The sequence below is a fragment of the Heptranchias perlo genome, chromosome 6 (assembly GCF_035084215.1).
Source record: "Heptranchias perlo isolate sHepPer1 chromosome 6, sHepPer1.hap1, whole genome shotgun sequence".
NCBI lineage: Eukaryota > Metazoa > Chordata > Chondrichthyes > Hexanchiformes > Hexanchidae > Heptranchias > Heptranchias perlo.
Window position 1 is genome coordinate 83416591 of NC_090330.1, and position 24701 is coordinate 83441291.

The following is a 24701-nucleotide window of genomic DNA, read 5'->3' on the forward strand; positions in this document are numbered from 1 at the left end:
GTGCCCGAGTCCCTTCTATGATTTCACAATTATCCCAACTTGAGACTTAAAACAAAACTTAATACAAAACAAATCAAAATGTTTTCAAAAGAAGAAAATCAGGTTGATATCACCACGCTGTGACATTTGGTATCTGCTGATGTCTGCAGTTAAAGTCTTAAATCTTTAACACCACTGGATCGTTTCCTGGACCAAATTTCTCCAGGAAAGGTTGCACCGTAACTTTGTAAAGCCATTTTATGTCAAAGAACTACTCTTGGTAATCCTGCACCATCAACACTCATGTGGTCCCAAAAACCAGGGTCACCTGTTTTAAAATAAACACAGAAAACCCATTGCGGCTCTTCTTGAGAGCCCAAGGGGTTAATTTGTCAAATCATCAGTTATTATTTATTTTGTCCAAAGGAGTAATCCCTTTACCCGAAACAAAATCAGAAAACAAAACAGGAGAGAGAAATTGCCTGGTCCCTCTCTCTCTCTCTGGAGCACGCAGCCTGTCTGAAATAAACACTGTCTCTCCCACATACAGATGTACGTAGGACTGCGGACTGAAATTTCCAACTCCAAGTCCTAATCTCTGTGCTTTCAAGATGTAACCAAATTAAGCAGATATCATTAGCAGCCACCTGCTAAGATACGTTATATTCCTCTTTTATTAATTTATTAATGGTTTGGGCATGTGTTTGGGCACTGTAGCTATCCTTTGCAAATGATCCTTAGACAATTCCTTATCTGTATTTTCATTTATTTTTAAATATATCTTTAATGCGAGACCCTAAATCTCTGACCTTTTGATCTAATGTTGTCAAATCAATGGTGTTAACAACTGAGGCAAAGGCAGTTGCTATATCACTTATCACAGACCTTTACGTCTCCATATTTGTCTATCTCTTTTACAATGTCCACCTCCATTCCATGTCTCGCTTTGTTTTAACACTTGAGTTAGGAGGTGTTGATATAATTGTTGAATTTTTCTTAGCATTCTCAATACGAGTTATATAATTTGTCAGGGAAAGTCTCCCCTCTTTGGTCAGATTTTGTATTGGAGCTACTATTAGTTTCAAATAAAATTGAATAGCCCCAGAACTTGTCGAACTTCCTTATCATACTGTGGCGTTTAGTACCCCGTGTCAGTACATAGCTCAAGTAATGGACTTCCAATTGTCTAACCTATGCTTTCTTTTCATATGATTTGTTTTACATTCCTTTCTTATCAATTTTTTTCACTGTAGCGTGGAAACTTATATCTCAGTCAATTGTAGCCTTTGGCATTTCCGAGTGATTGGGTCAATTTTAGTAATATAACCTATACCAATTGTTACCTCATGTTCACCTGTGTTCTGGGCAAGCCTCAGACAGTTCTCAACCGACTGGGTCATTTCTATCTGTTTGAACTGCTCTTGGCATGACAGTCTGGCTTCTTGGGATGGAAGGGGTTAACATTAACTTGCTCTTGTGGTAGGAGTAATTTGATACTACTCCCTCTGAGATTAAGTTTCCACATTCAAAATTTCTCTTCACACAGGTTTGACTGATTTTTTTACTTCTCACATTTTTGAGATTTATTTTAATCATAGTGTTTAATCAATCACAATAGCACAAAATGCTTCGAAGACCAGTTTAATTTATAACTAGAGATCATCCTGCAACTGTAACTTGTAATTCTTTAAATCTGCACTTTATCTTTTCTTTCCTTCACATTGCTTCGTAAGTTTTATAATTTGCTGTCTAACTCACTTTTTCTCACATACTTTTAGTGGGTGTGATTATAATGAACGCTCCAAGCTGTTTCAGCTTTCCGACTTTTCCTATCACAGTGATACCAGATAGTTTTTTTTTATCTGTCCCGTTAATTTTTTTTTTAACCCTTTTTTTTAAACCACAGCCAATCACAAGATAAAAATTCAAAATGCCAATTTTTTTTAGAAGATCCCATGTCTGGAATTTGACATGCTCACATTTTATAAGAACCAGAATTTAATAGGTCACTTAACCTCAATAACTCCAATTTGGAGGCCTGTGACCAGCGGTGTGCCTCAGGGATCGGTGCTGGGTCCGCTGTTATTTGTTATTTATATTAATGATTTGGATGAGAATTTAGGAGGCATGGTTAGTAAGTTTGCAGATGACACCAAGATTGGTGGCATTGTGGACAGTGAAGAAGGTTATCTAGGATTGCAACGGGATCTTGATCAATTGGGCCAGTGGGCCGATGAATGGCAGATGGAGTTTAATTTAGATAAATGTGAGGTGATGCATTTTGGAAGATCGAATCGGGCCAGGACCTACGCCGTTAATGGTAGGGCGTTGGGGAGAGTTATAGAACAAAGAGATCTAGGAGTACAGATTCATAGCTCCTTGAAAGTGGAGTCACAGGTGGATGGGGTGGTGAAGAAGGCATTCGGCATGCTTGGTTTCATTGGTCAGAACATTGAATGCAGGAGTTGGGATGTCTTGTTGAAGTTGTACAGGGCATTGGTGAGGCCACACTTGGAGTACTGTGTACAGTTCTGGTCACCCTATTATAGAAAGGATATTATTAAACTAGAAAGAGTGCAGAAAAGATTTACTAGGATGCTACCGGGACTTGATGGTTTGACTTATAGGGAGAGGTTAGACAGACTGGGACTTTTTTCCCTGGAGAGTAGGAGGTTAAGGGGTGATCTTATAGAAGTCTATAAAATAATGAGGGGCATAGATAAGGTTGATAGTCAAAATCTTTTCCCAAAGGTAGGGGAGTCTATAACGAGGGGGCATAGATTTAAGGTGAGAGGGGAGAGATACAAAAGGGTCCAGAGGGGCAATTTTTTCACTCAAAGGGTGGTGAGTGTCTGGAACGAGCTGCCAGAGGCAGTAGTAGAGGCGGGTACAATTTTGTCTTTTAAAAAGCATTTGGACAGTTACATGGGTAAGATGGGTATAGAGGGATATGGGCCAAGTGCAGGCAATTGGGACTAGCTTAGTGGTATAAACTGGGCGACATGGACATGTTGGGCCGAAGGGCCTGTTTCCATGTTGTAACTTCTATGATTCTATAATAATAATAACACATTTATATAGTGTATTCAAAATAGAAAAATGTCCCAAGGCACTTCTCAGAGGCATAATCAAAACAATGGGCTCTGAGTCAAAGAAGGTGATATTAGGAGAGGTGATCAAGCTTGGTGAAAGAGGTGCATTCTAAGGAGGGTCTTAAAGGAGGAGAAGGAAGTGGAGAGGTGAAGGGGTTCATGGAGGGATTTCCAGATCCTGGGGCCCAGGTAGACGAAGGCACGGCCATCAGTGGCGGAACGAAGATAGGGGTATGCATAAGAGACCAGTGTAAGAGAAACATAGAGTTGGGGAGCATTGTAGGGATGGAGGAGTTTACAGACATAGGGAGGGGTGAAGCCATGAAAGTATTCAAACACGAAGATGAGAATATTAAATTTAAGACTTTGGCTTCTAGTTCCCCAATGTAGGCCAGCAAGGACAGGGGTGATAGGTGAGTGGGACTTGTTGTGGGGTAGGCTAAAGGCAGCAGAGGTGAGGTTTATGGAGGGTGGAGGGTGGGGTGCCTGCAAGTAAAGCATTGGAGTAATTGAGTCAGCAGGTGACAAAGGCACAATGAGGGCTTCTGCAGCAGATGGGCTTGGGTAGGTGGTGGAGGCAGATAATATTAGAGCCTTTCTGATGGATACAATGAGGTCAGAAGCTTAGCTTGAGGCTAATAGGACACCAAAGTTGGAAAAAGTCGAATTCAGCCTGAGACATTGGCCGGGGGTGGTGATGGAAACGGTGGCCAGGGTAAGGAGTTTGTGGTGGGGATTGAAGACAATGGCTTTAATCTTCCCAGTGTTTAACTGAAGGAAATAGAAGTTAATCAGTCTAACAAAACTAAGGCAATGGAGGGGCCAAGAGAGACTGGTCTAAAAATTCGAGGGAGCCGCGCCTGTTTTTCAGGCACTAAACGGGCGCCAAACCTTCAATAGGGCGGGCAGGAAGCACACGTCATTATGAGCCAGAAGTCACCGCCCACCATATTGGTATAGTTGAAAAAAATGGCATCCAGGACCCACGCGTCAAACCGGCGTTAGGTCCTTTGAATATGCAAATAAGGGGCCTAACGCCTGATTGAGGCTCCTTCTGCAATATTGGGTTTCCCCGAGGCCAGGTGCGTTCAGGAAAACCAGGCCGAAGTTCGACTGAATAGGCGACCATTAAAGATGTAGCCAACAAGGTAATTTTTAAAAATATGCTTACCTGAATATGGATCAGGGAGGAGCAATAGTGCTCCTCCTGCGTCCGCATTCAAATCTCGCAGGCCACTGTCAGCCATCACTCCTTCCCCCCTCCTCTCCAATCCCAAATTCGACCCTCCCCCCTCCGATCATAAGCTCGACCCCCCAAAGACGACCTTGGTTCCCCCCCCCCCGACTTCGATCGCTGCTGCTACCCTCCCCGATCCCGATCACCACTACTCTCCAATCCGGTCGCCCCCTCCTCCATCGCCCCCCTCTCCCGGTCCCCCCGAAGGACTTACCTGAGGGCTGCTGCCAGCAACGCAGCGTCCCAATCTCTGAATTTTCCCCCATGGAGCATGGGTGTCATTATTGTGCAGCATACTATTGAATAGTTTTAAACCCCAGAAAAATAAGTATCACACCAAGTGACAATGCATCACTAAAGTTTTCTCACTGGTACCTGTAGAAAACAATACTTCAGAACTTAACGCTCATTCTGTGACTTTCAAACAATGGGAATGCAATATTACTGGAATGATGCCCTATTTGTCTTGTTTTCTACTTCGGGGAAAAGGTATTCTGTGTTTAAGGAATACAATTGCGAGCTGGCATGAAATAGGTAGTAAACATATCACATTGCTTGAGAATGATGCTGGTAAATACATGCTTCAGTAGAGATGTAAAATCCAATGAAAGACCAAGTCTGAATTAGCTGGAATTGAGAGATGAGCACCGCTTCATCTCTGCCAACAGCTTCATTAAACCTGTAGATCAAATAATGCTTTTTCCCATTGAGACACCTCAGACTAAAATGAATAGAAAAATCAAAAACCTTGATGTGGAACACTGAAACGTATTAGGTGACCATTCAATTTTAAAGCAGGAGGAACAGAGAACTTGCTGTGTAATAGAGTTATCTATCAGTGCTGAAACAGTAATAGGCACACCTACATCAACACTAAAAACAAAATGCCACAGAATTGGACAAGATTGCAAAGGAGCAGGCTCAGTAAGTGGAATTAATAGACTCCACAAACTAATCAGACAGATTCACTACTTCATGTTTCTGGACTAACTCTTAAAAGTGCTAGTCAAAGTTTTTTTGCACAAGTTTCATATTTATAGAATCATACAGCACAGAAGGAGGCCATTTGTGCCTATGCCAGCACTTTGAAAGAGCTATTCAATTAATCCCACTCCCTTGCTTTTTCCTTGAAGCCCTGCAAATGTTACCTTTTTAAGTATATATGCACTTCCCTTTTGAAAGTTACTATTGAATCTGCTTCCATCACCCTTTCAGGCAGTGCATTCCAGATCACAACAACACGCTGTGTAAAAAAAAATTCTCCTCATCTCCCCCTGGATTTTTTGCCAATTATCTGAAATCTGCATCCTCTGGTAACCAATCCTCCGACTAGTGGAAACAGTTTCTCCCTATCTCCTCGATCAAAACCACTCATAATTTTTAACACCTCTACTGAGTCTCCCCTTTACCTTCTTTGCTCCAAGGAGAACAATCCCAGTTTCTGTGATGCCTCCACATAACTGAATTTCCTCATCCCTGGTACCATTCTGGTAAATCTCCTCTGCACTCTCTCCAAGGCCTTGACATCCTTTCTAAAGTGTGGTGCCCAGAATTGGAAACAACACTCTAGCTGAGGGCTAACCAGTGATTTATAAAGGTTTACCGTCACTTCCTTGCTTTTGTACTCTATGTCCTTATTTATAAAGCCCAGACTCCAGTATGCTTTTTTAACAGCTTTATCAACTTGTCGAGCCACCTTCAAAGATTTGTGTTTGTGAACCACTAGGTCTCTGTTCCTGCACCCCCTTTAAAATTGTACCATTTAGTTTAAATTGCCTCTCCTCATTTTTCCTTACAAAATGCATCCCTTCACACTTCTCTGCATTAAATTTTATCTGCCATGTGTCTGCCCATTTCACCAGTCTGTCTATGTCCTCCTGAAGTCTGTTACTATCCTCCTCACTGTTTACTATATTTCCAAGCTTTGTTGTAATCCGCAAGCATTGAAACTATGCCCTCTATATCCAAGTCCAGGTCATTAATATATATCAAAAACAGAAGTAAGAACATAAGAACATAAGAAATAGGAGCAGGAGTAGGCCAATCGACCCCTCGAGCCTGCTCCACCATTCAATAAGATCATGGCTGATCTGATCCTAACCTCAAATCTAAATTCATGTCCAATTTCCTGCCCGTTCCCCGTAACCTCTAATTCCCTTTACTTCTAAGAAACTGTCTATTTCTGTTTCAAATTTATTCAATGATGTAGATTCCACAGCTTCCTGGGGCAGCAAATTCCACAGACCTACTACCCTCTGAGTGAAGAAGTTTCTCCTCATCTCAGTTTTGAAAGAGCAGCCCCTTATTCTAAGATTATGCCCCCTAGTTCCAGTTTCACCCATCCTTGGGAACATCCTCACCGCATCCACCCGATCAAGCCCCTTCACAATCTTATATGTTTCAATAAGATCGCCTCTCATTCTTCTGAACTCCAATGAGTAGATTCCCAATCTACTCAACCTCTCCTCATATGTCCACCCCCTCATCCCGGGATTAGCCGAGTGAACCTTTTTTGTACTGCCTCGAGAGCAAGTATGTCTTTTCTTAAGTATGGAGACCAAAACTGTATGCAGTATTCCAGGTGCGGTCTCACCAATACCTTATATAACTGCAGCAATACCTCCCTGTTTTTATATTCTATCCCCCTAGCAATAAAAGCCAACATTCCGTTGGCCTTCTTGATCACCTGCTGCACCTGCATACTAACTTTTTGATTTTCTTGCACTAGGACCACCAGATCCCTTTGTATTGCAGTACTTTCCAGTTTCTCGCCATTAAGATAATAACTTGCTCTCTGATTGTTCCTGCCAAAGTGCATAACCTCACATTTTCCAATATTGTATTGCATCTGCCAAATCTCCGCCCACTCACCCAACCTGTCTATATCCCCCTGTAGGTTTTTTATGTCCTCCTCACTCTCCATTTTCCCTCCCATCTTTGTATCATCTGCAAACTTTGATATGTTACACTCGGTCCCCTCCTCTAAATCGTTAATATAGATTGTAAAGAGTTGGGGACCCAGCACCGACCCCTGCGGAACACCACTCGCTACTGGTTGCCAGTCCGAGAATGAACCATTTATCCCAACTCTCTGCTTCCTGTTAGATAACCAATCCTCCACCCTTGCCAGAATATTACCCCCAATCCAGTGATTCTTTATCTTGAGCAATAATCTTTTATGTGGCACCTTGTCGAATGCCTTCTGGAAGTCTAAATACACTACGTCCACTGGTTCCCCTTTATCCACCCTGTACATTATGTCCTCAAAGAACTCAAGCAAATTTGTCAGACATCACTTCCCCTTCGGAAAGCCATGTTTATCCAAATGTTCTGCTACTGTCTCCTTAATAATAGACTCCAAAATTTTACCCACCACAGATGTTAGGCTAACTGGTCTATAATTTCCAGCCTTCTGCCTACTACCCTTTTTAAATAAGGGTGTTACATTAGCAGTTTTCCAATCTGCCGGGACCTTTGCCGAGTCCAGAGAATTTTGGAAAATTATTACCAAAGCATCCACAATCCCTACTGCCACTTCCCTCAAGACCCTAGGATATAAGCCATCAGGTCCAGGGGATTTATCCGCCTTGAGTCCCATTAATTTACTGAGTACCAATTCCTTAGTGATTTTAATCGTATTGAGCTCCTCCCCCCCCTAGAGCCCCCTGTTTGTCTAGTGTTGGGATATTCTTAGTGTCCTCTACCGTAAAGACTGAAACAAAATATTTGTTCAGCATTTTTGCCATCTCCATGTTTCCCACCATTAATTTCCCGGTTTCATCCTCGAAGGGACCTACGTTTGCCTTAGCCACCCCTTTTCTTTTTATATAACTATAGAAACTCTTGCTATCTGTTTTTATATTTTTTGCTAATTTATTTTCATAATCTATCTTCCCTTTCTTAATCAATCCTTTCGTTACTTTTTGCTGTCTTTTGAAGACTTCCCAATCTTCTATCATCCCACTAAGTTTGGCTACCTTATATGTCCTTGTTTTTAGTCGGATGCTATCCTTAATTTCTTTACTTAGCCACGGATGACTGTCATTTCTTTTACACCCTTTTTTCCTCAGTGGAATATATATTTTTTGAAAGTTGTAAAATAACTCCTTGAATGAACACCACTGCTCATGTACCGTCTCACCCTTTAATCTATTTTCCCAGTCCTCTTTAATCAATTCCGCTCTCATACCATCATAGTCTCCTTTATTCAAGCTCAGTATGCTTGTTTGAGAACCAACCTTCTCACCCTCTCATTGGATATGGAATGTAACCATGTTATGGTCACTCATTCCAAGGGGATCCTTAACTAGGACATTATTAATTAATCCTGGCTCATTACACAGGACCAGGTCCAAGGTTGCTTGCCCCCTTGTAGGATCAGTTACATACTGCTCAAGAAATCCATCCCTAATACACTCCATAAACTCTTCCTCAAGGCTGCCCTGCCCAATTTGATTTGTCCAGTTAATATGATAGTTAAAATCCCCCATAATTATAGCTGTTCCCTTATTACATGCCCCGACTATTTCCTGATTAATACTTCTTCCAGCAGAGTTGCAACTATTAGGAGGTCTATTTACTACGCCCACTAGTGTTTTTTTCCCCTTATTATTCCTTATCTCGACCCAAACTGTTTCATTATCCTGATCCTTTGTCCCAATATCATTTCTCTGTATTACAGTGATTCCTTCCTTTATTAACATAGCCACCCCACCTCCCCTTCCTTCCTGCCTGTCCTTCCTGATTGTTAAATACCCTGGCATATTTAATTCCCAGTCGTTGTCACCCTGCAGCCATGTTTCTGTAATGGCCACAAGATCATACCCATACGTAGTTATTTGTGCCGTTAACTCGTCCATTTTGTTACGAATGCTACGTGCATTCAGATAAAGAACTTTCAAATATGTTTTGTGACACTTAGTTCCTGCTTTTTCCTTTTTTAACACTTTACCTTTTACTCCTTACCTTCTGTCCCTTCCTGACACGCTTTCCTCTGTCTCCCTACACAGGTTCCCAACCCCCTGCCACAGCTTTGATGCTGGATTACTCGCCTTACGCCGTCTAGTTTTTATTTTATCTGTCGTGCCTAAAGTACACTTTCTTTCCGCTGCTCTACGCTTTTCCCTCTCACTTGTTCTTGAACAACTGTTTGTACTATTTCTATTGTAGATTTCCCCTGGGTCTTCCCCTCTCTTGCTGCTCTCAACTTTATTCCCTTCTGACTCCCCGCTCAGGTTCCCATCCCCCTGCCACTCTAGTTTAAACCTTCACCAACAGCACTAGCAAACACCCCCGCGAGGACATTGGTCCCGGTCCTGCTCGGGTGTAACCCGTCACCCTTGTACAGGTCCCACCTTCCCCAGAACCGGTCCCAATGTCCCAGGAATCTAAATCCCTCCCTCCTACACCATCCCTGCAGCCACGCATTCATCCTGTCTATTCTCCTGTTCCTATACTCACTAGCATGTGGCACTGGTAGTAATCCTGAGATCACTACCTTTGAAGTCCTGCTTTTTAATTTATCTCCTAACTCCTTAAATTCGCCTTGCAGGACCTCATCCCTTTTTTTACCTATGTCGTTGGTACCAATATGGACCACGACTACTGGCTGTTCACCCTTCCCCTCCAGAATGCCCTGCAGCCGCTCCGTGACATCCTTGACCCTAGCACCAGGGAGGCAACATGCCATCCTGGAGTCACGTTTGCGGCCACAGAAACGCCTATCTGTTCCCCTTACAATTGAATCCCCTATCACTATAGCCCTGCCACTCTTCTTCCTCCCCTCCTGTGCAGCAGAGCCACCCGTGGTGCCCCGAACCTGGCTCTTGCTGCATTCCCCTGATAAGCTATCTCCCCCAACAGTATCTAAAGCAGAATATCTGTTTGAGAGGGAGATGGCCCCAGGGGAATCCTGCTCTACCTGCCAAGTCCTTTTACTCTGCCTGGCGGGCACCCATTTCCTTTCTGCCTGCGTAATCTTTACCTGCGGTGTGACCACCTCACTGAACGTGCTATCCACGATAGTCTCAGCATCGCGGATGCTCCACAGCGAATCCACCCGCAGCTCCAGCTCCGAAAGACGGTTAGCCAGTAGCTGCAGCTGGACACACTTCCTGCACACATGGTCGCCAGGGACACTGGTAGAGTCCATGACTTCCCACATAGTGCAGGAGGAGCATATCACGGGTGCGAGCTCCGCTGCCATGACTTGCCTTAGACTCTCAGACTCTCCTCCCGCTCTAGGTCTCTCCTTTTATACTGTGCTCACCTCTCGGACTCTCCTGCCTCACCTGTGATGTCGCACAGTAGTTATTTCTTGTTGCAGGTCTGCCGCTGCTTTTATTCCCCAATCTCAGGTCCACTGCCACTCTGGGGAAAAAGTTAGGAAAAGCAAGGCAAAGCAGCACCTCCTGCCCCCACTTCACTGAACTCCCACACGTACCAAACTCTCCTTCACACTGTGTTGTCCGCACACCGCACACCGTGGTCCCAATACCAATCCCTGGGGGACACCACTGTCTATTTCCCTCCAGTCTGATAAACAACTGTTCACTACTACTCTCTGCTTTCTGTCTCTCAGCCAATTTCGTACCCAAGCTGCCACTGCCCCTTTAATCCCATAGGCTTCAATTTTGCTAACAAGTCTGTTATGTGGTACACATATACACAACATAAACTGCACCACCGTCATCAACACTCTCCATTATTTAATCAAAGAACTCAACCAAGTTAGTCAGACACGATTTGCCTTTAACAAATCAGTATTGGCTGACATTAACCCATGTTGTTCCAAGTGATAATTAATTTTGTCTCGAATTATTGTCTCTAGAAGTTTCCCCACACCAATGTTAGGATGACTGTCTGGTAGTTACCTGTTTTATCTCTCTCCCCCTTTTTTGAACAGGGATGTAACATTTGCAACCCTCCAGTATCTAAGGAGGATTGAAAGGTTACGGCAAGAGCCTCTGCTATTTATACCCTTACTTCCTTCAGTAACCTGGGATACATCCCATCTGGACTGGGTGACTTTTCTATCTTACGCACTGCCAACCATTTGAGTACACCCTCTTTATCTATTTTTATCCTTTACATTTTCTCTACTCCCTCATTCTTTACTGTAACATTGGCAGCATTCAGTTTTTTGGTGAAGACAGATGCAAAGTACTTATTTAATACCTCAGCCATGCCCTCTGCCTCCAGAAGAAGATATCCTTTTTGGCCCTTAATCGGCCCCACTTTTCCTTTGACTATCCTTTTAGTCTTTATATGTTTATAAAAGACTTTTGGGTTCCCTTTTATGTTAGCCGCAAATCTTTTCTCATACGTTCTCCTTGCCCCTTTTATTTCCTTTTTCAGTTTTCTCTGCACTCTCTGCATTCAGCTTGATTCTCTACTGTATTATGAACCTGACATTTATCATAACCCTCCTTTTTCTGTTTCATTTTAACCTCAATTTCTTTAGTCATCCAGGGAACTGTAGCTTTGGATGCCCTTCCTATCCCCCTCATAGGAATGTATCTTGTTTATACCTGAACTACCTCCCCTTTGAAGGTCTCCCATGCCACAGGGATATCCATTAGCTCATGTATCTTTAATATATTAAAAATTGTATGTATTGCGTACTATTCTGTGCTTACAAGAGGGTCACGTCACACCATGTCATGCCAGGGTATTGGGTTTAAGTTGGTGAGGTTTAAATTTTCCATATACCTACCATTATACTTAAATTTAATCTTCCCAGTTTCTACTTTGTTTCTGCAAGATATACTTCACAGCACCAACACTTCATGTTTTTTCTCCCAGCATGATCACCTCCCACTCCTCATTGCCAACCTGTAGCCCTAGCCGGATCTTCTTATGTCAACTCCTTCACGTTGGTTTTTGCCCGTGATGCTTGAATTCCCCCCACCTCCCACCCCGTCAATGTTCCAAACTTGGAGCCCTAGCTGGATCCTTCTCTCATAAGAGCCCTGCACCTGCCACTGGAAAATACGGTTTGCACCCTGGATCCCTCCCACTAGCCACCACCTCTGGCCCTAATAACACCCACTGGCCTGAAACCCTCCCCCAACCAGCAATCTGGAATCATATCCATCACCAGAAAATGCTACCTGCGGCATTTGGCACCTTTCTTCCCAACTGAGGCACCTCCTGAAAATGCAGTCTTTAAAGCTTAGTTGTGCCCTTCCGTGACATGCCAAGCTACTTACCATCTCCCATATACAAAACTGATAAAAAGGGAAAGAGAGACAAACAAGCTGGAGGACAGAGAGAGCAAGCAGAAAGGGAAAGAGGGGAAGAGAAATGGAGAGAGAAGCAGCGGTGAGAAAGAGAGAAGTGGAGGAGAAAGTAACATGAAGGTGATAGACAGTTAAGAGAGAGAACATCATCTGACTTACCCATGAACAATACCACTTGTACATGGAGAAGACTATATATTGTAGTTTGTATATCAGTGAAAGAATTTATAAAATGTTTGAAAATTCTCCTGCCATCCTTTTCTGTTTGGTACTTTTGACACAATTAATTTCCCTACCCTAACATGCTGGGTCATTGCCAAAAATGTTCTTACATGTGTAAACCACGAATCATTTTACCATTATATATATTATTTAGTTAAACAAATGAGCACGCTGTCCACTAGGTCAAGTAGTTCAGTAGCCTTCAGATATTTGCTATAATGTAATTACTGAAAGGAATAAAAGTGTTTTTTTTTAGTTCTCAGGTCTAAAGGAATGTAAGTATGGGTGCAATGGTAAATAGTTTGTGATATCATTGTTTATCAAAGTTTTCATTTGTCCTCTGCAGACATGAAGGCACAGATTCTCCTGATGATGTAGATGATGTTGTTGTGGTATTGAACAGTTTCAAAAGCAAAATCCTCAAAGTTCAGGTATGTAAATGCACTGTGAACCTGTAAAAAGTAATTCCTAATTATGGTCCATCAAAGGAGAACAAGAGCTTATTTGTGGAAGAGTAATAGTAGGAAAGGATTTTAAACCAATAAAGCAGTGGCGAGGGGGCTGAGACAGAAATAAAAATAAAAACAGCCTAAAGACTAAAAGAAGGGATAAGAGCGAAGTCCAGGTCATCATTAGTGTTAACGGTAATATAAATACTTCAGGTTCAGAAACAAATCTAGGGAAATAATATCAAAACAACTGATCAAAATACAACAGAACTGATAAAAAAAACAAGGAGTGTGATAAGTTAAAGCATATGTTAAAAACAACATCAGGGCATAAAGGCAGGACAGGGTCTATTCCCAAATTAAAAGTTCTCTACACTAATGCACGGAGCATAAGAAATAAATCAAGAGAATTCGAAGTACAAATTCAGCTAAAAGGGTATGATGTAGTGGCCATAACTGAGACCTAGCTAGAAGCTGGGCATGACTGAGAGATAAATATTCCAGGTTATAAGGTCTTTAGAAAGGACAGGGAAATTGGAAAAGGAGGAGGTGCAGCAATATCGATAAGTGACACTATTATAGCATTAGAAAGAGGGAATATCAGTAAGGGTGAGCAGGCAGTAGAAACGCTATGGGTAGAATTGAGGAATAGAAAAGGATGCAAGTCTTTAGTAGGAGTTGTTTTTAGACTTCCAGATAGCAATGATAAAGTAGTGGGATACATAAACGCGGAGATCAGAGAAGCTTGTTGGGAGACTTTAATTTTCACACAGACTAGGAGAAGTGCAACAACTCACGTCCCAAAGGCAGCGAATTTCTTGAGTGTATTCAAGACAGTTTCCAGGAAGAAGAGGGTGTAACTGCGAGTCAGGCAGGTAAGGGGACTCAGGATCTAGTGATGGAGGAGCCTCAGCCCTTGACCTTGTCCAATAGGTATGAGATACTTGCTACCTGTATCGATGAGAGCAAGGACAGCAGGGAGGATGAGCAAACTGACCACGGCACTGTGATACAGAAGGCTATTCAAGTGGGGGGAGTAAAAAGGAATGTGATAATTGTAGGGGATAGTATAGTCAGGGAGACAGACACTGCTCTCTGCAGCCGCGACCGAGAGTCCCGAAGGTTTTGTTGTCTGCTTGGTGCCAGGGTTAAGGACATCTCCTCGCAGCTGGAAAAGAACTTGGAGCATGAGGGGGAGGATCCGTTTGTCGTGGTCCACGTAAGAACCAACGACCTAGGTAGAACTAAGAATAAGGCTCTGCTGAGACAGTTTGAGGAGCTATGGTCTAAATTAATAAGCAGAACCTCATAGGTAATAATCTCTGGATTATTACCTGAGCCGTGTGCAAATTGGCCTAGGGACAAACAGATCAGAAAGTTAAATGCGTGGCTCAAAGAGAGGTGTGGGAGACAGGGGTTTCGATTCATGGGGCACTGGCACCAGTACTGGGGAAAGAGGGAGCTGTTCCGATGGGACGGGCTCCACTTAAACCTGGCTGGGACCAGCGAATCGAATAACTAGAGCTTTAAACTAAAAAGGGGGGGAGGGGTCAGGTGAGGGGAGATTTAGAAATCTAATGAGAAAAGTTAAGATAATAGAACAGTGTAGTGACTTGGGTAAAGATAAGCAGAGTGTGGCAGAAAGGGACAGAGAGTTTACCAATAATAGTGCAACAACAAGTAAGGTCAAAGCAGGAGAAAATGGTAAGAAGTCAAAATTAAAGGCTCTTTATCTGAATGCACAGAGCATTCATAACGAGATAGATGAATTAATAGCGATAAACCTAAAAGCCATTACAGAGACATGGTTGCAAAATGACCACAGTTGGGAACTAAATATTCCGGGGTACGTGACATTTAGAAAAGACAGGCGGGATGGAAAAGGAGGGGGTTTAGCCCTAATAACAAAGGATGACATAAGGACAGTAGTGAGAAAGGATCTTTGCTCGGAAGATCAGGAAGTAGAATCAATATGGGTGCAAATTAGAAATAACAAGGGGCAGAAAACACTGGTGGGAGTAGTTTATAGACCCCATAATAGTAGTTATACCGTTGGACAGTGCATTAATCATGAAATAATGGGAGCTTGTAACAAAGGAAATGCAGTCATCATGGGGGACTTAAATCTGCATATAGTCCCGGGCAAATCAAATTGGCAAAGCTAGTTTGGAAGACGAGTTCATGGAATGTATTCGAGATGGTTTCCTAGAGCAATACATTATGGAACCAACCAGGGAACAGGCTATTTTAAATCTTATATTATGTAATGAGATCGGGTTAATTAGTAAACTCACAGTAATAGAACCTCTGGGGAAGAGTGATCATAATATGATAAAATTTCACATTGAATTTGAAAATAACATACTTAAGTCAGAAACTAGAGTCTTAAACTTAAATAAAGCCAATTATATAGGAATGAGGGGCAAGTTGTCAAAGGTAGATTGGGAAATTAAATTAAAGGGTTTGACAGATTTAAAGGAATGGCGAACATTTAAAGAAATATTTCAATATTCTCAACGAATATACATTCCATTGAAAAATAAAAACTCCATGGGGAAAGTTATCCACCCGTGGCTAACTAAAGAAGTTAAGGAGAGTATTAGATTGAAAAAAGAGGCCTATAATGTTGCCAAGAAAAGTAATAAGGCTGGGGATTGGAAGAGTTTTAGAAACCAACAAAGGACAACCAAAAAATTGATAAAAAGGGAGAAAATAGAATATGAAAGTAAACTAGCAAGAAATGTAAAAACGGATTGTAAGAACTTCTACAAGTATGTAAAAAGGAGGAGAGTAGCAAAAGTAAACCTTGGACCCTTAGAGGCTGAGACAGGAGAAATTATAATGGGGAATGGCAGAGACGTTAAACAAATAGTTTATATCTGTTTTCACAGTAGAAGACACAAAAAGCATACCAAAAATACTGGGGAACCAAGGGGTAAATGACAGTGAGGAACTTAAAGCAATTAATAGCATTAGAGAAAAAGTACTGGACAAACAAATGGGACTAAAACCCGACAAATTTCCTGGAACTGATGGCTTACATCCTAGGGTTTTAAAAGAGGTGGCTGCAGAGATAGTGGACGCATTGGTAGTGATCTTCCAAAATTCCCTAGATTCTGGAATGGTCCCAGTGGACTGGAAGGTAGCAAATCTTACCCTGCTATTCAAGAAGGGAGGGTGAGAGAAAATTGAACTACAGGCCAGTTAGCCTGACATCGGTCATCGGGAAAATGCTGGAATCCATTATTAAGGAAGTGGTAACAGGGCACTTAGAAAATCATATGATGATTAGGCAGAGTTAGCATGGTTTTATGGAAGGGAAATCGTGTTTGACAAATTTATTAGCGTTTTGGAGGATGTAACTAGCAGGGTAGATAAAGGGGAACCAGTGGATGTAGTATATTTGGATATTCAAAAGGTATTCGATAAGGTGCCACATAAAAGGTTGTTACGCAAGGTGAGGGCTCATGGGGTTGGGGTAATATATTAACATGGATAGAGGATTGGTTAATGGACAGAAAACAGAGAGTAGGTCATTCTCAGGTTGGCAGGCTGTAACTAGTGGCGTGCTGCAAGGATCAGTGCTTGGGCCTCAGCTACTTACAATCTATAGTAATGACTTAGATGAAGGGACCAAATGTAATGTATCCAAGTTTGCTGACGATACAAAGCTAGGTGTAAGCTGTGAGGACGACACAAAGAGGCTGCATAGAGATATAGACAGGTTAATTGAGTGGGCAAGAAGGTGTCAGATGGATTATAATGTTGGGAAATGTGAGGTTATTCACTTTGGTAGGAAGAATAGAAAAACAGAATATTTTTTAAATGGTGAGAAACTATTAAATGTTGGTGTTGAGGGAGACTTGGGTGGCCTCGTACAAGAAACTCAAAAAGTTAGTACGCAGGTACAGCAGGCAATTCGAAAAGCAAATGGCATGTTGGCCTTTATTGCAAGGGGGTTGGAGTACAAGAGTAAGGAAGTCTTACTACAGTTTTACAGGGCTTTAGCAAGACCTCACCTGGAGTACTGTTTTAGTCTCCTTATCTAAGGAAGGATATACTTGCCTTGGAGGCGCTGCAACAAAGGTTCACTAGATTAATTCCTGGGATAAGAAGGTTGTCCGATGAATAAAGTTGAGCAAAATGGGCCTATACTCTCTGGAGTTTAGAAGAATGAGAGGTGATCCCTTTGAAACATATAAGATTCTGAGGGGGCTTGAAAGGGTAGATGCTGAGAGCCTAGAACTAGGGGACATGGTCACAGGATAAGGGGTCGGCCATCCAAGACTGAGATGAGGAGGAATTTCTTCACGCAGAGGGTTGCGAATCTTTGGAATTCTCTGCCCCAGAGGGCTGTGGATGGTCAGCCATTGAATATATTTAAGGCTGAGAGGGATAGATTTTTGGACTCTAGGGGAATCAAAGGATATGGGGATTGGGCAGGAAAGTGGAGTTGATGTCGAAGATGAGCCATGATCTGATTGAATGGTAGAGCAGGCTTGAGGGGCTGTATGGACTACTCCTGCTCCTATTTCTTATGTTCTTCTGGAACAATATGTTCTTGAACCAACAAGAGTACAGGCCATCTTAGATTTAATAATGAGTAATGAGCCTGAATTAGTCAATAATCTAATGGTAAGGGAACACCTAATTAACACTGACCATGATATGATAGAATTCAATATTAGGTTTGAGAGGGAGAAGGGTGAGTCATGAACCAAGATTTTAAATTTAGGTACGGCTGACTTCGGAGAGATGGGGCAGAAATTGAGCACAATAGACTGGGCAGAACTATTAACGGATAAAACTACAGATGAACAGTGGGAGGTGTTCAAAAAAGTATTTGATAGTATACAAGACCTTTACATACCCCTAAAGGGCAAGAGCTCTACTTGTGTTAATAAGCAACCTTGGTCAACAAGGGAAGTGAGAGATAGTAGAAAACTGAAAGAAAGGACTTATACGAAAGCAAAGAGCGGTAGAGATCCAGTGGACTGGAAGAGATACAAAGAACAGCACAGGGATACAAAGCGGTAAGAGCCGTAGAAAGGGAATACGAGAAAAAGCTTGTGAGGGATCTCCAAGGACAACTCTAAAGGTTTTTACAAATATATTAAGAGAAAGAGGGTGGCTCAGAGTAATGTGGGCCCCTTAATGACAGACGCAAATGATACTGTAATTGGAAATCAGGAAATGGCAGACATACTAAATAGCTACTTTGTATCGATCTTCACAGTAGAGGATAAGGATAAAGTACCAGAGATATAAGGAAGACTAAAAATAAATGAAGAGGAGGAACTAACTAGATTCAATGTAAGTAAAATAAAATGGTAATGGAGAAACTAATGTCATTAAAGAGAGACAAATCTCCAGGACCCGATGGTTTCCACCCCAGGGTATTAAAAGAAATAGGTGAGGAAATTGTTGATGCGTTAGTCGTGACCTTCCAAAACTTTCTCATTGCCAATGTCGCTCCAAGATTTAAGAAGGGTAAGAGAGATAAACTTGGAAATTATAGGCCTATTAGTTTTACGTCGGTTGTGGAGAAGTTACTAGAATCTGTTATTAGGGACAGAGTGACTGAGCATTTGGTCAAATATGAGCTGATCAGAGAAAGCCAGCATGGATTTGTAAAGGGTAAGTCATGTCTAACGAACCTAGTTGAATTTTTTAAGGAAATAACAAACAAGGAAGATAAGGGAGTGTCTGGTGTTTATATAAACTTCCAGAAGGCATTAGACAAGGTTCCACATAAGCGACTATTAACAAAAATGAGAGTGCAGATTTAAGGATCCATGTACAGAAATCACTAAAAGCTAGTGGACAGGTACAAAATTTAATTTAAAAGGCTAATGGAATGTTGGTCTTTATCTCAAGAGGGCTGGAATACAAAAGGGTGAAAATCATGTTACAGCTGTACAGATCTCTGGTTATAGACCCCTTCTGGAGTACTACGTTCAGTTCTGAACATCGCACCTCAGGAAGGATATATCGGCCTTGGTGGGGGTGTAGCGCAGATTCACCAGAATGATACTGGCGCAAAAAGGGTTAAATTATGAGGATAGGTTGCATAGGCTAGGCTTATATTCACTTGAATACAGAAGATTATGGGGTGATCTAATTGAAGTGTTTAAGATGATTAAAGGATTTTATAGGGTAGATAGAGAGAAACTATTTCCTGTGGTGGGAGAATCCAGAACAAGGGGTCATAACTTTAAATTAGAGCTAGGCTGTTCAGAGATGATGTCAGAAAGCATTCCCTCATACAAAGGGTAGTAGAAATCTGGAACACTCTTCCCCCAAAATGCTGTTGAGGCTAGGTCAATTGAAAATTTAAAAACTGAGATTGCTAGATTTTTGTTAGGCAAGGGAATTAAGGGTTACGGAACCAAGGCAGGTAGATGGAGTTAAGATTCAGATCAGCTATGATCTAATTGAATGGTGGAACAGGCTCGAGGGGCTGAATGACCAACTCCTGTTCCTATGTTCCTAGGACATTACATTGCCTCTAACTGGACAGATTTTGAAAAACACAGCAATAACTTTGTAAGCTTTAGGAAAGAAGACACTGATTGTGTCTTTTCAAATTTAGAAAAATGTTGTTGCAATTGGCGACAATCTTGATCTAAATGTTAGTGTGCACTGAATCAGCTCATTGGGACCGAAAGCTGACAGTTTGCTGAAACCCTCCTTGTGGGCAGATTGTGCCCTGTTCAAACTTGAGACACTGGACCAAATTTTGTCTTGCTACCGCCCCATTAATGACTGTTAATGGGGTGATAGTGGGTCAAAAATTGAAAAATAAAATTCCTACTGACTTACTGCTAGAGGTTCTCCTGTTCTGATTTCGGGGCAGACCTCAATTTAGGTGACCAGTACTCCCATCGGAAACGTACAAGAGCCTTGTTAATGTATGTAAATAGGGACGAAATGATGCAGTTAAGGCCTCAATGCCTGTTCTTCAACCTGCCCACAAGTCGGGAGACAGCCATTTCCAGCAGTGTTTATAGAGATATTCACCTCCTCTCAAACAAAGATTTTGGAAACATTCTGCTTTTAGTAGATAGTGAGTTTTGGCTACATTTGGCTTAAATTAGCTGTACAAACTTCTGATCTCTTAAGCGGCTTCTGGCAGTGCATTTTTATCTTTGTATGGGTCCTTCTGGTAAATCCACTCTGGTTAGATGAAGAGGAAGAGGAACAACAGCAATAGGAAGATGGAACAAACAAAACTGCACCCTCAAGGAGAGCAAATGGATGGAGGCATTCTCCCAAGAAACCTTAGAGATTATAGGCCCGGGACAATATACCTGCACGTCTCTAAGGAACAGTGCATAGGAGACTGCATTTTTCCAGGGAGAGTGTCGTAGAGTTGTGCTACCTCCTGCAACAAGACTTCCAACCATCTGCCACAGCTAGCATGGTTTTTCTATTGCAGTCAATGTCACTGCAGCCTTGGACTTCTTCGCCTCAGGCTGCTGAAGGGGATATCAATAACATCAGTTCAAGCTTGCATTAAGCAGGTAACTGATGTCATGTATGGTAGAGCAAACAGTTTCATCACTTTCCCCATGGACTTCCGGAAACATTAGTGTTGGGCTCTGGGGCTCATACAGATTGCAGGCTTCCTCCAAGTCCAAGGCATCTTTGACTGCATCCAGCGGGCTCCTTCAGACAACTTCACTGTCTTTCTGAATCGCAAGGGCTTCCAGTTCATTAATGTACAACTGGTGTATGATCACTAACAGCACTTCATGCAAGCCTGTGCCTGTTTTCCTGGCAGCCACGATGATGTTTTTACATTGCAGCAATCATGCAACAACCCCCCACCCCTCACTCTTTGTCCCTGCACAGCAAGTGAGGCAGCTTGGGAACAAAGGCTATCCCCTACACACTTGGCTCATGACTTCTCTCAGGACCCACAGAACTGCGCTCCGGTTAGATCTATGGCTCAACTCGAGCCCTCATCGAGCAAACAATTGGAATCCTCAAGCAGTGATTTCACCACCTGGACAGGTCTGGCAGTTTCCTGCAATATAATCCACAAAGAGTGACCTATATGATATGGTTTGTTGCATGCTGCTTACGTTTGCTCTGCAACGGGGACAATATACATGGAGCCTACATTGGACAAAGACTTCCAGCATGGTGAGGAAGACGACACTGATAACATAGAGAATGGTGAAAAAGTGGGAAAGCTCCAACACCTGCTTGCAGCTCGAGCTGTTCAGCAGCAGCACATTGAAGAGTGCTTCAGCTAAACAATCCCTGTTCCCCTGTATTAACAGTGTATGTCCGACATCAGTCCTAGTCCTTCCACCCTCAAATAAACTGCATTCTACCGAAAGATGAACATTGATATTCATGTCACCTGACATTGCAGGATCACCAGCTACTACAGGAACAGCGCACACAAAGATTTCAAAAGGTTAATCATTTCACATACGTACACAAATGCCGACGCACTAATTCTCACCCAGATGTGAGTTCAAAATTGCCTATCTTGAGAACTCTCTTGCATATTCCAAGTGCTCTGATGAGGTGCTCAACAAGTAGCTGCAGCATGGGAGATGGACGGCTGCTATGGCTCAGTTGAATGTTCTTGAGATACTCGTCGATGACCTCTAGGAGTGAGGACATGAGAGCGTCAGGCTGCAGACTGGAGCAACGTGGCAACTGCCAGGTATGGCCCAGCTGGCTTTCTGGCATCAGGGAGGGGCAGCGAGGGTATAGATGTGCTCATCCTGAGAGAGGCCAACATGTTCATTCCCGTTGCATGATTGTCCCTGCTATTGGGCTGCGGCTGAGCAGTCCCACTGATCTGTTGGAAAGCAGACTACAGGACATCTATGAAATGACTGAATCCCCTATTCATTCAGTCTCTCAGCCTGTCGAAGGTTGAGGAGATGGTGGATCCCAGAGCCTGCATGGCTCAAGCATAAATATCCCTGAGAAATGCTACTCGTGCAAGGAGGACCCAGCTGCATCGTCCATTGAGGTGACAACACTCCATGAATGAATGCAGAGTGTCAGAACTCCTCACAAGTTGGTAGTGGACTCATAGAATCATAGACAGGTTACAGCACGGAAGGAGGCCATTCGGCCCATCGAGTCCGTGCCAGTTCTCTGAAAGAGCAATCCAGCTAGTCCCACTCCCCGCCCTATCCCCGTAGCCCTGCAAATGTTTTACTTTCAAGTACTTATCCAGTTCCTTTTTGAAGGCCATGATTGAATCTGCCTCCACTACCCCCTTAGGCAGGGCATTCCAGATCCTAACCAGTCACTGTGTAAAAAAGTTTTTCCTCATGTCATTTTTGGTTCATTTGCCAATCACCATAAATCAATGCCCTCTGGTTCTTGACTCTTGCCAATGGGAACAGTTTCTCTCTCTCTACTCTGTCTAGACCCTTCATGATTTTGAATACTTCTATCAAATCTCCTGGCAACCTTCTCTGTTCCAAGGAGAACAACCCCAGCTTCTCCAGCCTATCCATGTGACTAAAGTCGCTCATCCCTGGAATCATTCTAGTAAATCTCTTCTGCACCCTCTCTAAGGCCTTCACATCTTTCCTAAACTGCGGTGCCCAGAACTGGACTCAATACTCCAGTTGTGGCCGAACCAGTGTTTTATAAAGGTTCGTCATGACGTCCATACTTTTGTACTTTATGCCTCTATTTATAAAGCCCAGGATCCCGTATGCTCTTGTAACTGCTTTCTCAACCTGCCCTGCCACCTCCAGTGATTTGTTCTCATATACCCCCAGATCTCTCTGTCCCTGTACCCCTTTTAGAATTGTGCCCTCTAGTTTATATTACCTCTCCTCGTTCTTCCTACCGAAATGTATCACTTCACATTTTCCTGCATTAAATTTCATCTGCCTCGTGTCCGTCCATGCCACCAGCCTGTCTATTATCCAATCAATATGTGGCCTCCTTATTCTTCCTACCAAAACGCACCACCCCACACTTACCTTTATTGAAATTCATTTGCCAATTACATGCCCACCCTGCAAGTTTATCAATGTCTTCTTGCATTTTGACGCAGTCTTCCTTAGTTACACCCCCAATTTCATGTCGTCCTCAAATTTTGAAATTGTAGTTCTGATTCCCGAGCCCAAATCGTTAATGTAAATTGTGAATAACAGTTGTCACAGCACCGATCCCTGGGGAGCACCACTTCCCATCTTTTGCCAATCTGAGTAGCTACCCTTAACCCCTTCTGTCTGTTTTCTGTTTTGTAGCCAGCTTGCTATCCGTTCAACTACCTGTCCCCTGAGTCCACATGCTCTGACCTTAGTCATGAGTCTACTTTGCCTCAGTATTTACCAGGGAGACTAACAAGGTGGGCATGACATTAGAAGAAGAAATCAAAAAAGATATAAAGACATTTAAGATAGAAAGAGAGGAGATAATTGATAAACTAATCAAACTTAGAGAGGATATATTTAAAAGTTAGGGAAGAGATAGTAGAGGCACTATTAGAATCATAGAATCATAGAATCATAGAAGTTACAACATGGAAACAGGCCCTTCGGCCCAACATGTCCATGTCGCCCAGTTTATACCACTAAGCTAGTCCCAATTGCCTGCACTTGGCCCATATCCCTCGATACCCATCTTCCCCATGTAACTGTCCAAATGCTTTTTAAAAGACAAAATTGTACCCGCCTCTACTACTGCCTCTGGCAGCTCGTTCCAGACACTCACCACCCTTTGAGTGAAAAAATTGCCCCTCTGGATCCTTTTGTATCTCTCCCCTCTCACCTTAAATCTGTGCCCCCTCGTTATAGACTCCCCTACCTTTGGGAAAAGATTTTGACTATCGACCTTATCTATGCCCCTCATTATTTTATAGACTTCTATAAGATCACCCCTTAACCTCCTACTCTCCAGGGAATAAAGTCCCAGTCTGTCTAACCTCTCCCTGTAAGTCAAACCATCAATAGAAATTACATATATATAAAAATTCATTAGAAAAGGGAATAGTGCCAGAGGACTGGCAGACAGCTAATGTTGTTCCTATATTTTAAAAGGGAGATAGTATAGGTCCAGGGAACTATAAACCAGTTAGCTTAACATCAGTGGTAGGATAGATAATGGAATCTTTACTCAAAGATGTAATAGAAAAACAGCTAGAAAACAAAAATATAATAAAGACTAGTCAGCACGGATTTCAGAAGGGAAAGTCTTGCTTGATCAACGTTATTGAATTTTTTGAAGATGTAACAGAAAGAGTAGACAAGGGTAATGCAGTAGATGTAATATATTTGGATTTTCAAAAGGCCTTCAATAACCTACCACATTGTAGACTCACAGCTAAGGTCAGAGCATGTGGAGTCAGGGGACAGATAGCAAGCTGGCTACAAAACAGAAAACAGAGAGTAGGGGTGAAGAGTAGCTAATCAGATTGGCAAAGGGTGGGAAGTGGTGTTCCACAGGGATCGGTGCTAGGACAACTGTTGTTCACAATTTACATAAATGA

General features: G+C 42.5%; 1 protein-coding gene across 2 annotated transcripts in view; it reads left to right on the top strand.

The window, feature by feature from the left end:
* uggt2 (UDP-glucose glycoprotein glucosyltransferase 2) overlaps positions 1 to 24701 on the top strand; it is a 685376-nt gene that overhangs the window by 450483 nt on the left and 210192 nt on the right. For both annotated transcript variants that reach the window (XM_067986476.1, XM_067986475.1), the window contains exon 31: positions 13117 to 13201. In XM_067986476.1, coding sequence (XP_067842577.1) covers positions 13117 to 13201 — 85 coding nt within the window. The remainder of the gene's footprint in view (positions 1 to 13116; positions 13202 to 24701) is intronic.